The sequence below is a fragment of the Rhea americana genome, unplaced genomic scaffold, assembly GCF_003343005.1.
Source record: "Rhea americana isolate MKP2758 unplaced genomic scaffold, rheAme1 scaffold_126, whole genome shotgun sequence".
NCBI classification, from domain to species: Eukaryota; Metazoa; Chordata; class Aves; order Rheiformes; family Rheidae; genus Rhea; species Rhea americana.
Genome location: NW_028185328.1, coordinates 426038 through 442201, shown reverse-complemented (window position 1 = coordinate 442201; position 16164 = coordinate 426038). Strand labels below are relative to the sequence as shown.

Here is a 16164-nt window from a genome sequence, read left to right as displayed (position 1 = left end):
CTGAGGAGATTGGGTGCCCACACTAGTGCCAGGTTTCTGGTGTGCATGTTGGTCATGTTGCTGAAGGAGGCCAGGTGAGTCAGGTGCTTGATCAGGTATTCCAGCGTTCTGTATGATGTGGTGTGAAGAGAGAAGAAAGTGTCAGGTCCCCTGTCATGCACATGATGATGTCTCCCCTGACCTGCTACCACAATGCAGCMTGAAACATGAGACCTGCTGAGAGAGTCTCCCTTTGGTTCAGGTGACATTGCCCATCTCCCGGAACAACACATCTCAGATTCAGCCCTGACTTCACAGTTACTCCCTCCTCAAGGAGAGCCGTGTTTGCAATGGCACAATGGGCACCGTAAGGCAGATGATTTACAGTGCCAGAGTATATGGGTTGCCAATGGATATCTGAACAATGTGCTCTGGGGTAGTTGAGGGTGGGACATGACCCAAACAATCTTTAATGTGATGACTACTRGAAAAATGGCAACCAAGTGGAAGCAGGGGGTGACACTGCATGCTGGCTGCAGAGGCTGAAGGCTTAGCACAGGCTCAAGCACCTCCAGCAGATCATCTCCTCACCACATGCAGGATCCTGGCCAAGGGCATTGTGAGGGGCTCACATGGGGAAGAGGAGGGTAGACAGAGGCAGGGAGAGATCATTTAATGTCTAACAATGGCTTGTTCAATGATAGTTACATGTCAAATGAATTGTCAAATTTGGAAATAGTGAGTGAACCTTTGGAAATTAACTTTGGTGCTGTTTCCAGCAATTTTCCCTGATGGTGAGAGTCACAAGACTCTTCCTCAGAGCCTCAGTGGACACATTCTCACCTGTAATGTGATGGTGGGAGCTCCTGGATGACATTTTGAATTCGTGCCAACTGCTCGTCCTCAGGGAAGCGTGATACTGCTTCCTGTGGAGACACAAGGAAACAGTCCACCCTGGCAAAGGATTTAGGGGAAAAGGAAGAGGGATGAGGGTCATACGAGACAGCTAGTCTTAGATGGAGTGCTCTCCTGTTTCCTTACAGAACTATGRGTAGAAAAAGTTGCTTTGTGTTCCCAGCACAACAGAGATTTGCTGTGCTGGCTAGTTATTCCATGTCTCAGTACATCCTCTTCATACATTGGGAGAGAGAGGTCAACGTTTGGGCTGGGGGGAGCTGAGGACTTAATTCTGATTCAAAAACTACACTGACAGTTTCAGTTAGGAGTTACAAGCTTTTTTTTCTTTTGCTCCTTTTTCCATTTTTGACTTGGGAAATAGTGAGTGGAATAGAGAGAGGGAAAGGGCACAGTGAAAATAACGAAAAAAGAAAAACATTGAAAAAATACTCCTGAAATTGTGTTAAAAAATAGGTCTTTCAAGCCCTGTGATGTGAAAGCAGCTTGGGTTTACATGTTCTATATTCATAAAAATAAGCAATATTATTACCTGTCATAGGAAGATAGCTGTAGAGAATAGTTTGTGTGAGACTGCAGCTCTTGTGGTGGTAAAAGCCTTAGCAAAATCACTGTCCAGGTAGATTAATAAATTCTTATACTCAAGGTTAGACTAGATTAGACAGAATTAAAGTTATACATCTTGGTCTTGAGGAAGTCTCTACAGAGCAAGAGCTTAAAAAGCTGTGATAAGCTTTTGTCTGCATTCCTAGCAGTTTGCTGCATTGATATTCGTCTGTTCAGCTATTCCCTTTCAATATTTGTGCTGTGAGAGGACAAACCAGTAGCAACTTCAAACAATGCATGACTGTCTGGGAACCTCCTGCCTACCCTGCTGCCACTGAAGTTTGGACCAAGTTCAAAGAAAGATGCTGGGATCCACGCTGCCAGCAGAAGTTTTGCCTACAGACAGACATCAGCACTGCTAGGAAAGGAAAGGAAGGAAATAACCCATCCCAAACCACCCATCGCTTAAACATTATGAACTTGAAATTGCCTGGCACAACTAGAGAGGCATTGTTATGTCCTTTCAGTCACTACAACATCTACACTTATGATTCTTCCATCTGTGTCCAAGTCAGTTCTTTTACCTTCAAACCACTCTTCATGTACAACCACCAACAAGCCAGGTCCGTATTATGAGTTTCAAGGCCAGAGATAAATAAAAATTAAATTTAATCCCCCAACACTGTGAATCAAGGTCTGTGTCCTCTAGCCTGAACTTACTTGGTAGTGCCATGGCAAAGGCAAACAAGTAAATTCAGTAGCTTATTGTATATGAGACATAGATATATTTGTTCTACCCAAGTTAAGGGTGGGTTAACACCTTCTACTACTGTTTAGCGATAACTATAGCAGGTGTCCAACTCCTTATTTTTTCACAAGCCCGAACTCACACACATATCCCAACATCACCCTTTCTGGTCATCAGTAATCAAGCCTTTTAGTATCATCTATCAGTCACTTCATGAAGTGCCAACAGGAGAATCACTAGTATAATTCATCCATAATCTGCATTTTTCCTGACAGGCTACACACACATTTGCAAACTGACATTGCACGAATCAGCTGCTGCCTAAAAGTCCACTGCAGTAATGTGCCACAGGCTACCTGCAGTTTCAAAACACCTGAAGTGGAAAGTACAAGCTCTTTAGAGCTGACTATAAGCTTTATCCAAGCAGGAAATTAGCTTTTTCTGAGATTTGAAAAAGTGACACTAACTTTCCCCATTTTTATTGTTATTCTACTGACACAAGGTCTCAGATGCAGATATAGGATGAAATGAAGGATCCTGTCTGAGACAGGGGCCTCATTAGGGTGTTCAGAGGAAGCACTTTTGCTGCAACAAATAAAAATTAAAGTTCTGACCTAAACACTCTAATTCAGGGAAATATAATCTCATAATAAAAAATATAACTCTCTTAATAATAGCTCTCATAATTTAATCCTCACTTATTTTCACTGAATATTGAAAACTCCGAAATCTCGCCTTAATAAAAACCTATTACCATCAGCCCAGAAATCCTAAGTAGAAGAAGTCCTGTGATCTTCATAAAAGATTTCCAGTTGAATGGCCTTGCCCAAAGATGGAGAAGGAGAAACATACAAACTTTAACCAATGCATCTGAAATATTATACTTCAGTTAGATTGTACACAGTTCCCCCTCCCCATGCCATCTTTCATTCCCATATTTAACTTTCAAGTCTCAAAGACCTAATGCTTACACAGCAAGTGAATACTAGCTTTTCTGAGGTCATGATCCATTCAAACCTCCAGACACATTTCTGACCCATACATGTTGTGCATTTTAAAATCAAGGCCATTTCCAAAATTCAGGATTAGAGGGTACACATATGAAGCAGCAGAGCACGGAATTCAAGGAAGATCCAATAACTCCATTTATTTTAAGTCTGTTAACGATGATATGAATTTCTGTTGTTTATAAGTGGAAAAAGAATGGTCTGAGGATGGCAAAAGGTGTCTAAAACAATTAAAAATATTGGATGTTTTTACTCCTCTGATTATTCTGGGAGTACACAATTTACAGACATTGGTTAACAAGTGGAACAGAGTCACAGGCTCAAAGAATCACAGAATGGTGGAGTTTGGAAGAGATCTCTGGAGATCACTTAGTCCAAAGCCTCTGCTCAGAGTCACCTAAAGCACATTACTCAGGCCCTATCCAGACGGCTACTGAATATCTCCAGAGAAGGAGACTCCACAGCCTCTCTGTCAGTGCCAGTGCTCCGTCACTCTCCCAGGGAAGAAATTCCCCCTCACGGTCAGGCGGAACTTCCTGTGCTTCAATTTCTGCCTATTGCCTCTTGTTCTGTCACATGGGACAACTGAAAAGAGTTTGTCCCCGTCCCCCTGACACCCTACCTTCAGGTACTTGTACACATTTGTAAGATCCCCCCCTCAGTCTTCTCTTCCCAAGGCTAAATAGGCCCAGCTCTCACAGCAGTTCCTCATAGGGCAGATGCTCCAGCCCTCTGATCATTCTCATAGCCCTGCGCTGGACTCTCTCCAGTAGCTCCATGTCTCTCTTGKACTGGGGAGCCCAGAASTGGACACAGTACTCGAGATGAGGCCTCTCCATGGCTGAGTAGAGGGGCAGGATCACCTCCCTTGACCTACTGGCACACTCTTCCTAATGCACCCCAGGATACCATTGGCCTTCCTGGCCACAAGGGCACATCGCTAACTCACAGTCAACTTGTTGCCCACCAGGACTCCCAGGTCCTTCTCTGCAGAGCTTCTTTCCAGCAGGAGCAGAGAAAGCAGGGAGAGAGAAACTAGGCTTAGCTTTCCACAGCTGATTTATTCTGAGGGAGTCATTTGTTACTCTATGTTCAGGTTTGAACTAGCCAAGCAGAGTCGACATATTTGTCCAATGAAAGAAGCATCCATCACCAGAACACAAGATGGCAAACTGGAGAGCATAAAAGTGCATCATTCTGCAAAGGCTAATATCCAGTCAGGTCATGACAGGGATGTTACAACCACAAACTTGACATAGTGATGACCAAAAAGCCGATCCCTCTCTAGTCATTAAGAATTTAGCTTTCTTTAGCCACGAATGTCTGAATCAGCCTACTGACTCAAAGTGGAGCTATCCCATCTCAGAGACAGCACTGAGTGAGTCAGACAGGATGGGATTAGTATGCATCCTTTACTCCTATCAGCGCTCTTCTGTCTTGGCACAGCTGCCACCATTCCATGTTCAGACACCCCACACATTCACACACACCCCTAGTGTTTTTTCTGCTCCTTGGTCTTTTTTCTTTTTTTTTTCTTTCCTGAATATGTTTCTTGTCAGCTGGCTAACTCATAAATCCATACTGAATGGAGTTACATGAATAATGGATTTTGTGACTGAGTAGACCAACTAGAAAGCTGGAGATTAAAAAAAAATCCTTTTTAGGTCAATCCAAAGTGATACTATTTAGAGAGCTGTCACAAGATTTCAAAAATCAATTGTTCCAGATTGACCAAAACATTACCTTCAACAAAAAATGAAAGAATCATTTAAGTTTTGTGGCTGTTTAACCCTTTTCTGAAAGCCTTTTTATTTAAGAGTTAGAGTGTTGATTTAAAGTTGAAATACTGCCTTTAGAAAGTATGTGTAAAGGAAACATTTGGACAGTTATGAAGATGTTTTCATTTTTATTTTGAATAAAACTATTTACCAAAACCTGCAAGTCATCATCCCAAAATCGCACTTTTCAGCAAACATTCTTTCCTAAAAATGTCTTCATCTAAATCTTCATGTTTTCTTTATAGCATTTTTCTTTCATAAATCAATACTGATAGCCGTAAAGACATCAGTCAAATATCTCAAAAAAGAGATTCATCAGTTATTATGAATTGTCGAATAAAAGCCTGTATTTTCAAGGTCCTATTCATCCAGACTATCTCTATTTTGGAGATCCCAATATGAGGATACAGGAAGACTTTTCAGATCTTCTCAGAACTGTGACTGAAGTTTTAACTATACATCATCTCAAAAAACAGCCCGATCTTACTTAATATTCAGCATTGAAATAGCAAGACATCTAATACTATTGCATGTCTATCAGGCAGTATAACAAGGCTAGCCAATTCCCACACCATATTCCCCAGCTCAGTTATAGTCTCTAACAGCTACCTGGCTTCTTACAGTGGGTGACTGCTTGAATGGTGCCTTTTGGATCTGCCCTACCCTTGCACAGGACTGCTTGCTTCTTCCCACAGCAGGCAATAGGGAGTCTTTGGAGAAGGCCTTCTTTCCATGTGGGCCCCGTGGCTCTCTCACATTGCCAACTGTGCTGTAGCAGTGCGACCTAGAAGTGCTTTACTCAGAGCAGAGGCAATGCGGATAGCAATGCCTGAAGCTAAGGTTGCCTGCCACTTCCCATTTCAGCCGGATATGATTTTGCAAAATGTCTTCTTTGCAACGTCTGACATTTTGACAAAGTCTGTCCCCTCCACCTCCCAGCAAATGTCAAAGAGTAGGATGAGAGAACTTCAGAACAAAGGACGGATGTTTCTAACACTGCAAAAACAACCCTTCCCCTCTCCCCCACTCCAGTTGTCATAAGATGCTGGTGAATGCTTTCAGCTGAAAATTCAGCATCTAAGATGATTGCCTTAAAATTTGTTGGTGTCATAAAAAGCTGAAAATTATTTTAGAACAGCAAGAATGAGGCAACCTCAGTGACATGCATAGCTTGTTGTACTACCTTATTTTAAAATACTATTTGTCATCAAATTAGCCAACTTGTTTAAGAATTCAAGCTTCCTGGTCTTATTTTTCTGCTCCTCACAGTCTGCTCCTAGGATTCAACTATATTCATGTATACTCTGTAGCTTTTTTCCAGAATGGGCTTATTACTCTTTGAATTACAGTCTATTTAAACCATGATAGAGATTTTTGCTTGGCCAGCTGCCACTTTCCTTTGCTTTTTGTATTCATGACATGATTATGAAGGGCCTGATATGCCATAACTAGGAACTTGGGTCATCATTTGTACTCTGACAAACTAGATGAAAAATGCTACAGGTGCAGAAAAGTTGGTGCTTTACACATCAGCTGAGCAGTGAGTGTCAGGGACTGCAGAAGGAACAGGGAAAAGGACACCACTCTTTGATTATGAYCACAAGCCTCAGGTGATCCAAAAGACTCTCAGTGATAGACTGTAATGAGGAAAAGAAAGAAAATTAGTGATTTCTGGGAGGAGGTGCACAGTAGGGGAAWGAATAACACCAAGGAAGCAATGAAGTAATAAAACCAGAGAGCCAGACAAAGAGAAGAAAACAACAGGGAAACAGAGAGAAATAAACATCAAAACAGGGCAAAAGAAATAAGGGCAGGGAAAGAGAGCCTGCACAAGAAGAGAAGGGAAGCACTGAGAGGTGTTTATACTGACACATGCATCAAAAACCAGGACATTGGAGTGAAGCCCAAACAGCTGTCATGGGAGASCCTGCAGCACATCCACGCTCCTGGTTAGGAATGAGAACAAGGGGTCTCACCGTGAATTTCTTGTAGAGCTCATAAGTGAGGAGAGGGTTGGGCAGTTCCCTGAAGTACAGCTTACAGAGTGACCCCACACAGTGAATGTCCTGGAGATAAACTTCTCTTGTCAGATCCGGGCATTGGTCAGAAACAAACTCTTGTCTGAAACGATATGAAGACATAACAACGCARACAAATAAAAGCTGTAGCAGCCCARTACTTCACTCTGTGTTCTCTTCTACCGCTAGACGAAAAAGCAAACTGGAAAGCAGAGATGTCTCTGTATTACCTGCAGCCTTGCCCAGACTGTCTCCTGGACGCAGGGCCCCAGGTCTCAACTAGTCTCTAATTCCATGGATGGACCCMAAACTGATAAAAACAAATTGTTCTGTCTTGAACGAGAGAGAACAACTCAGCATTTGTGCTGAGACACTCCAGGCCTTTCTCATCAATGGATTAGGCAGGAAGTTTTTTCTCTTTTTCATATAATAATCTCTGAAATGCTGTATTTCCCTGTTACCAGCTTTAGAGGCAGTTGCTTCAGGTCTAGTATCCTTGTCATTAGCGCAGAGTTATGCTAGCCCCAATAGATGCCTGAGGGACTAACAGCACAACAGTCCTGAGCAGTTTCAGCAACTCCCTCTGGTGCTCAGACAGATTGCCCTTACCTCAGCTTTTGTATGTTGGACGTCACTCCTGAGAGGCGGTAAATCCCATCCACGATGCCATGCGTCTCAATGAACTCTGCACAGCTCTTCAGAACATAGGGGACTAGGAGAAGAAAGGAGTTAATACATACTGAGAGCCACAAGTCACCAAGTTTCAAATTTCATGAAACAGTCACAGAGGCTATCTGTAGGACACAGGGAAGAGTACAGTAATGGGAGGAATATAGAGTGAACAAAAAAATAAACTCCCTCTTCTCTCCCRTCAAGTAGCCATAGCCAATCTACAGAGTGAGGCAGGAGCATGTGCTATGGTTCTGCCATGCTACATTCAATATCACTGTGACAATTACTGAGCCTGAAGTTACAGAAGTGTTGCGGTAAGAAAGGTAGGGTTTCTCTCTCTCTCCCTCCCCCCTCTCCTCTCTCTCTTTCTCTCTTTTTTTGTTCCCCCCTCAGAAAGACGTCATTTCACTCTAATTGAAAGCATGAAGTCTTGGGAATCTCCCCCCTCCCCAAGATAGACTTCCAGCCTTGCTGAATCAAGCCAAAAGGTCTGACTGGCTTGGATAAAAATCAGAGAAACATTCACATTTCCATATAAGCCTACATAYACCATGGTTTAGTGCTCATAAACTCCCACAGAGGGGGTATGAAGTTCAGATATTGACTAGATCTTCACACTGACAAAATCTGACACTGGCTTCAAAAGAACTCCATCAACATAACCAGGCAAGGACCTAACCTGCCGTAAAACTACTAGAAGTCTGAGGCACAACATTTATATCTGGATCCAAAGGCAGTGTTTATTTTTTCCTATTATGCAGGTATAGGAACCCCTCATGCTCTTGATTAGACCAAGCCTCTCTGTCCCCAGTACTATAACAACCCTAGCTCTAACAATAACAGTAACGGACTCCTTCCTTATTAGGTGCTAGAAACTACTCTGTATTTAATGCAATGTTTCACACAGTTATAAGCACAAAAGTCAGTAAATGCAGAAGTTAAAGCTCCTCACTGTAATGCTGACTCTGCTTTACTACACAGAAGAAAATAGATTAAGCCACACATTTGACTGGGAAAGCAGGCATAGCAATTACTGCATCTTGGCAACACCACAAAAATAAAATCTCTGGCTGCACCTTGCCTGACTTCTTCTACTCAAAATCTAGGACCATAATGACATATTAATTCATGCTTCATCATAGAGGATCCAAAGATAGCACTCCAGGGACAGTCTGAACAAGAAAGAACTGGTACATTGTTGTTTTTCTCTTATGTGCCACTGAGGCCAGAGCCAGCTCACAGCTTCTCAGAAGTGTGGGCTAAATTGAATTTCACCATGTCAGGAGTGGGAGGCTGGATAACTTCTCTCACAGAAAAGGGAGGAGGAATGGTGGGGACTGGCCTTGCTGGTCTCTTCTAGGCACGCTCTGTCCTCCCACCAAGTAGCTGCCGTCTTGGTCTAGAACCGGCGCAACTGGATTTCCAAAGGGTGGAGATCGCACAAGGAGACACCACTAGATCCCTTCTCACCCAACGGGCTGATARGATTTATTACTGTCCTGAATGATTATAAGGATCTTGGGTTTGGGTTTTTTGATGCTGAATGTAGTGATAGATTCTTCCATGCAYGTTCTCCTCCCAGAAGCAGAAAACCTCCTGTGAAAACCAAGTAGAGGTGCATATCTTAGCAATCTATTCCAATGTGATTTTTCTTCATTTTTGCAATGTTTCTATGCCTAACCCTACTAAGGAAACCAGGGCACAGTTCCCAGTGGGAAGAGTGTCCAACCCAGTGACACACTATTACAGAGCATAGTCAGTCAGGTAAGTACTACCCCTCCTCCTCTCTACTCTTATGGATGGAGGTAAAGAAGTCCTTCTTGCATAGCTCTTCTCTTCTCAGAGTGGTCTAACTSAAATGAAGGAATATACTTGATTACTTGAAAATCTGAATGATCTCTCTGACAACAGGGAAGAATTTACTTGTTTTTAGCACAGGGACATGCAGTGCAGGCCCAYTGAGCCACACTCTAAGCCCTTGGACTGTTTTTTAAGACCTTCAAGATGTTGAGCTAACATTAACTAAAGCACAGCTTCTGTATGGGGCCTTAATCTGAATCAAAGAAACCCCATGAGTCAATGTTCATGGGAAACCATAAAACTGTCAAGAGAACAGGTGAAGTCTACAGAGTCAAAGCCTCCTCCACAGTAGTCATAGAGCTATACGAGTCTCTCCTCAAGGACTTTTCTACATAACTACCTTCAGCACCTACAGCACCAACTTCCTAGAGAAACAAATGATGTTGAAGGAAACAGAATCATAGAATCATAGAATCGGTAAGGTTGGAAAGGACCTCTGGAGATCACCTGGTCCAACCCCCCTGCTCAAGCAGGGTCACCTAGAGCATGTTAGGGTTGCATCCAGGCGGGCCTTGAATAGCTCCAGAGAAGGAGACTCCACAACCYCYCTGGGCAACCTGTGCCAGTGCTCTGTCACTCTCCCAGGGAAGAAATTCCCCCTCACGGTCAGGCGGAACTTCCTGTGCTTCAATTTCTGCCTATTGCCTCTTGTCCTGTCACATGGGACAACTGAAAAGAGTTTGTCCCTGTCCCCCTGACACCCTCCCTTCAGGTACTTACTTATAAACATTGATAAGATCCCCCCTCAGTCTTCTCTTCCCAAGGCTAAACAGGCCCAGCTCTCGCAGCAGTTCCTCATAGGGCARATGCTCCAGCCCTCTGATCATCCTTGTAGCCCTGCACTGCACTCTCTGCAGTAGCTCCATGTCTCTCTTGTACTGGGGAGCCCAGAACTGGACACAGTACTTGAGATGAGGCCTCCCCAGGGCTGAGTAGAGGGGCAGGATCACCTCCCTTGACCTACTGGCAACACTCTTCCCAATGCACCCCAGGAGACCATTGGCCTTCTTGGCCACAAGGGCACATTGCTGGCTCATGGTCAACCTGTCATCCACCAGCACTCCCAGGTCCTTCTCTGCAGAGCTGCTCTCCAGAAGGTCAGCCCCCAGCYTGTACTGGTGCCTAGGGTTATTCCTCCCTAGGTGCAGGACTCTGCACTTGCCCTTGTTGAACCTCAGGAGGTTCCTCTCTGCCCAGCTCTCCAGCCTSTCCAGGTCTCTCTGAATGGCAGCACAACCCTCTGGTGTATCAGCCACTCCTTCCAGCTTGGTATCATCGGCAAACTTGCTGAGGAGGCACTCAGTCCCCTCATCCAGGTCATTGATGAAAAAGTYGAACAGGATGGGACCAGATAAAAAGAGAAGCATGAAACTTCCTAAAATTCCTACCAAGAAAAGCCCAACTTTGTATCTGTGACAGACATATCAAGAAAGAGGACCTTGTCTCTAAGTAAGGGTTGATTATCTGTAACTATAGTAGGGAACTCAGATCATATGATTATGAGTGTGCTAAAAATAAAAAAATAAATAAATAAATAAATAAAAAGAGAGAGAGAGAGAGAAGAAGAAGAAAGGGAAATGACTTCCAGCCTCTTCTTCTTTTCTGCCTGTTTAGGCCATAAGATCTTTGTGGCAGGAGCTATGTACATATGGCATATTAAGATTTCCCTCTTGGTTAGGAACTCCAAGAATAAATGTAATGTAAACAGCAAAAATGAAACCTAGACAGATTCATAATCACTTCAGATGCTTTTGGGTGGGAGAATGGATGAATCACTCCTTGCCACATCGAAGAGGAAGAATTAATTGAATGGAAAATTTATCTGAGCAGAAAATCCATGTGACAAGGTTTGTTAAAAAATAAAACAGCCTTGCATATAGACAAACCTCACGAGAGTATCTAGCTGACACACAAATGGAGTCCGTGTCTACAGTCCCACTCATTAGGCACTTTCTAAAATCACAGTGTAAAGAATAAGAAGGAGAAGTTTGTTGTGACTAATTTGACCTCTTGAAAGTAAGACCTATTAAATTACTATTTCTTTCTGCTGAGTTTTATGTTTCCTTGGGGGATAAATTAGGTCAAAAGGCATCAGGCAGGTAAGCAAGCCTCTTATACACAAATGGGAGAAGCTTAGCTCCATCTGTTCAAGGCTGGTAAGCAAGAGAAGGGGCCTCGGGGAATAATCTGCAGCAAACACATAAGATTTAACTTATTTTTTAAAGTGGATGAAGATAGCATTACTGAAATACAGAAGCTTTGCCTCCATAATGAAGACTACTTTATAGGCTGCAGATAGACAATATGCACCAAACTCTGCCAATACCTACTGYTCTTCTAGCCCTGGGCTTCTCATGATTCTCTGCCAGTGCCCTTCACTCACCATGTACATGACTTCCTGACATACCAGGTCTTTGACTCTTACAAAGAGAAACAGCTTGTTATGCCAAAATGTGTGGTGGTTTTGTRATGTCAAAAAAATCCTCCATAGGACATATTTCACTCACAACCCAAAATTACAGACTTTGACCTCAGATCCCTAGAGGTGAAAGGACTGCATCAACTTCCAGCAGAGCAAGCCCTTAAATACAGCACTTGTATGAAACTAGAGCACAATAAATGTTTTCTTTGAGCAGAACCTGTAGGTCTGAAATTCCTAAGCAGCTCTGATCTCCTACAAAGCTGACTCTTTAGGGCACTTGCAGGAGGCGAGGTTAAAGCAGCAGWGAGCAGCTCCTTTACACCTCCAGCCTTCTCTGAGGTAGTTTGATTATTTCAGATGTAGCTATTAATGAACAAAAATGAAAGCTGCGATCAACCTTGAATGCTGGGAAACTCAGACTCTAGTGTGCACTTTACAGTGGGACTTTATCTGCATTACACAGTGCAGATAAATCACTGACCAGGGTCTCCCAAAGGAAAATCACATTTGGGTGGGGACTTTGCAGCAGGGGTTGCTCTGTGTGTGTGTGTGTGTGTTTTGTGTATAGGCACTGAAGGAGAGATTGGGGACAGGGTGGTTTCTAATCTTCACACTTCTATAATTAAAACTTTGCTGGAGGCTTGGAAGTTGGAAGAGGCAGCTGGTGTCACACAGACCCGCTTGTTCTGCCAGACAGCCAAACTGTCCTCATTTAAAACTACAATAGAAACCAGATGGAGGAGGAGAAAAGAGTGTGTAGTGAGGCATCAGTCAGAAAGGAAATGGAGTTATAAACATACTGCACACAAAAGACAATACTTCTCTTCCTCTAGACAAAAATAAACCAGAAGGACAGTCACAGTAACTAGTTACACTCTCACTGGATATCACCACTAGAGCTCAGCATATTAAGACATTCACCTTCACCAGGGCCTTTCCCGTGAACACAGGACATGTTATCTTCTTTACATGTGCGTGTTTCTCCTGCTACAGTCAGGTATTATGCCTCCCTCCCATCCTAATCTCATGGCCTTCCAGTACAAGCAATGTGCACTTAACCTCTTGACTTCCAGCATTGCAGGGAGGGGAAGTCTCCCCCTTCTCCTGCCTCTTCCAAGCCACTGTGCTACCACCCTCCAAAAAGCAAGGAGCTAACTATTTGACTGCCTGACAAAAGCTTGATCTTGCACAGGGCTGAGCACCTTGGATCAAACCTAGCAAGACTGCTAAGTGTGTGCCTAACTAAATCACCAAACAGCCTTACTAGAGTCTACTACTGGGGTCCTCCTTAGTGATCAGTTTAGGCCTCATGGAGGAGGTTTCATGTCATCTTTAATTTTATTTTAATTTCAGTTAAAATAACTAGAGRGATAAACTCTGACTTTTCATTTCATCTGAAACATCAACATTTTGACATTTGACTTGAGGGAAACTGTATTATTTTAAAAATTTCCCCCAAAGAATGAATTCAGTGCAACAAAAAATGTTGTGGACATTTTTGCTCCACCATTTTTATTTTGCTATGTGTTAGGTTTTTTAAACTGTCCTGCCCTCCCCTCAATAGTAGCRCATGCTTTATATCACACTACGTAAAATCATGAGACTATAAAGGTCAAAATAGTCTCTTGTTTCAATTTAAATTATTAAATTAGGAGATATTTCCCTCTGGAAAATGAGTGCTCTGGTCTGTAGAAGGTAAAAGCTGTCATTTTTTACATATAAAAATAACAAAATAGTACACTTTTTAGAAAATATTAACTTGGCCTCCTAATCACAGGAAAGGAACAGTATTGTGTAAATGGCAACATACTCAAAAGTTAGTGTCTCTGATGTGACTTGTAATTTTTATATTTCCTGCTCTTCCTACTTTAAATCACGAGCCTTAATGCTGGTTCACTAGATTCTTTTTGCTGATCTTGTCTGATTTTTGCTAGGCATAAGGTTGGCTGAGAAGCAGATTCCAGAGGAACTCAAACCGTGCTCTCGCCCTGCAGCTTGCTTCAGCCCCTGGCTGTCAGGACTCCAGATTGCTTCCCAATTTATAACCCTCACTTGCAGCAGCTAAGATCAAATCCTGCCTTGTTCCCCAAGTATCATCTCCTCTGGCCTCCACAGCCTCCTTGTCAGCAGCCTGAACAGAGGCCAGGGCCCAACGGGGCCACAGGGTTCCCTTGCGGAGAGGCTCTCTCCTGCTTAGAGATGGAGCGTGTTGGCAGGGCTGGGAATGGGGAAGGTTTGCCATGCCTGGATGTAAATGCTACAAGGACAAACAGAGGACTTCAGTCTCCAGGGCTGTCTATACAGAGTTTTCACCAGCACTAAATTCATTTTATGGAAGAAGAAAAAATAAACTGTCTCATCATCAAATCCCAATGTTTGGTTTGGCTGTGAGCACTGAGTTACCACCACCACCACCACCCCCACACACACACACCTGTGTTTGAATAGTATGAGATAGCTAAACAACATCAAATACGCTTAAAAACAAATCACCTTGCTAGAGCTCTCCTTGCCTCTTCCCCCTTAGCTGCCATAAACATAGTTAAAAAAAGATGAATAGCTGGCGCCAAGGTGATCCTGTCTGCACAGACAACACAACTGAATCACCATATAAGTCACACACTTCATATTTTTTTTCTCTTCACTTCTGTGGGAAACAACTCTGCAATGTCATGAGGGTTAGCACAACAATTTCTTTCCCTGTGGTGAAYGCACCATCCTGAACTCGGTCGTGAATTTGGTGAGCAAAGACATGCAAAACAATGGATCTCAAATCTGGCAGATGCTGCAAGGCACAAACAGACTGGCATGGGAAGTGGAAATGCTGGGCACCATTCAGGATGTGACACATTGATTTCAAATGCATTTCAACACAGCCTGCAAGCCCAGTTTATCTTTGATCAAAGTCAGTGACAGCTATCAAGGATTTTTACCGCTGATGCTATACCCAGCTTACATCTAACATATCTAAAGAAGACCTCTTGGAACATCTGATTTTCCAGAGTAGATCTGACAACCCTGAAGAGACAGTCAGAGGTGAGAAAGTCTACAACAGCTGTGGCCAGCTGATCAGTGATTCATATACCAAAGAAAGCCTAAGAGTTAAAAGCACTGCACAAGCAGACACTGAGCACTCACTCTYAACAGAAGTAGTTATCATACTCCTCTGAAATGTCCTAGCTGGCAAATTTTGTCATGCAGGCACTTTTAAAAAGAAATTGTACTTAATACTAGAATAGGTTTGTTAGGGAAACATCCTGCTGTGGGTTTCCTGCAAAAAAAGACTACATAACCTAACAGGATATCTCCACTCCTAATTTTCATGCTTCTGTGCTACAGCCACCTTGGAAAACAGCAGCTTGGATTCTCTAGGGCAAGTCAATGAGCTGTACATGGCCTCAAGTAACCATCTGAACCCTAACAAGTCTCATTCATGATGGATTAGGGTAGATATTGTACAGGGTTTTGCTCACCACAGCACAAGCATTTGGGAAAATTCATTCTAAACATTGGTGTAACAGCACAGTTTTTGCAGTCTCAGAAAAAAGGTTTCAGGTGTAAGTACAAAAAAAAAGATCAGAAAAGCTTTGAAGCTAATAATGAATTGACCTCCCTCTTGGTGAATGCCTAGATACTATGAGAATAGGCAGGCTGTGAGCCAGGAGTCCTGCCATTAACCTTTTTTCTGATGACGCATACTGCAAACAATGTCCAATTCAGAGGCCGTGTCAGAGGCTGATGGATTGCAGGAGTGAGTGAGGCAATATGGATGCTGAGTTTCAAGGGAGCTAGGAGAAGCAGCCTGCAAGAGAACAGTGTAGGTAAATGTTGAACATGAGGACGGATGGCTGCTGATACAGCTCCAGCRCCCACTGTCTTTCATTCAAATCAATGAACAAGTCCACAGACTGCAGGTGTCATGCTATATCATGTTTTTTCTTTCTTTCTTCCCATCTCTTCTTCAGCACAGGCAAAGATGTAAGCCATGCAAGTCTACTTTACTGTTGGTAACAAAGCAAAGCAAATATAAATGGACTTCGTAAGTGTTTTCTTTCTCTCAACAGCCTATATGTTTTAATCTGCAAGGGCATCAGCAGCACATTAGGTAACAAACAAGCCCTCATCACCATATTCCACCTGAGCTTGCTGGATGATACAGTTTTGCTCAGTCTCATTTAAAATTTCCCTAAAGATGCTGACTAGCCTTGTAAGCTATTGC

At 43.0% G+C, this 16164-nt stretch overlaps 1 protein-coding gene across 1 annotated transcript in view; it reads right to left on the bottom strand.

Moving 5' to 3' along the window:
- The window catches only part of ARHGAP31 (Rho GTPase activating protein 31), a 64679-nt gene that overhangs the window by 19530 nt on the left and 28985 nt on the right, over positions 1-16164 (bottom strand). Inside the window, exons 2-5 of the mRNA XM_085326033.1 lie at positions 7601-7703; positions 6950-7094; positions 823-905; positions 1-108 (exon numbers count right to left, since the gene is read on the bottom strand). Of these exons, the coding sequence (XP_085182159.1) occupies positions 1-108; positions 823-905; positions 6950-7094; positions 7601-7703 (439 nt within the window). The remainder of the gene's footprint in view (positions 109-822; positions 906-6949; positions 7095-7600; positions 7704-16164) is intronic.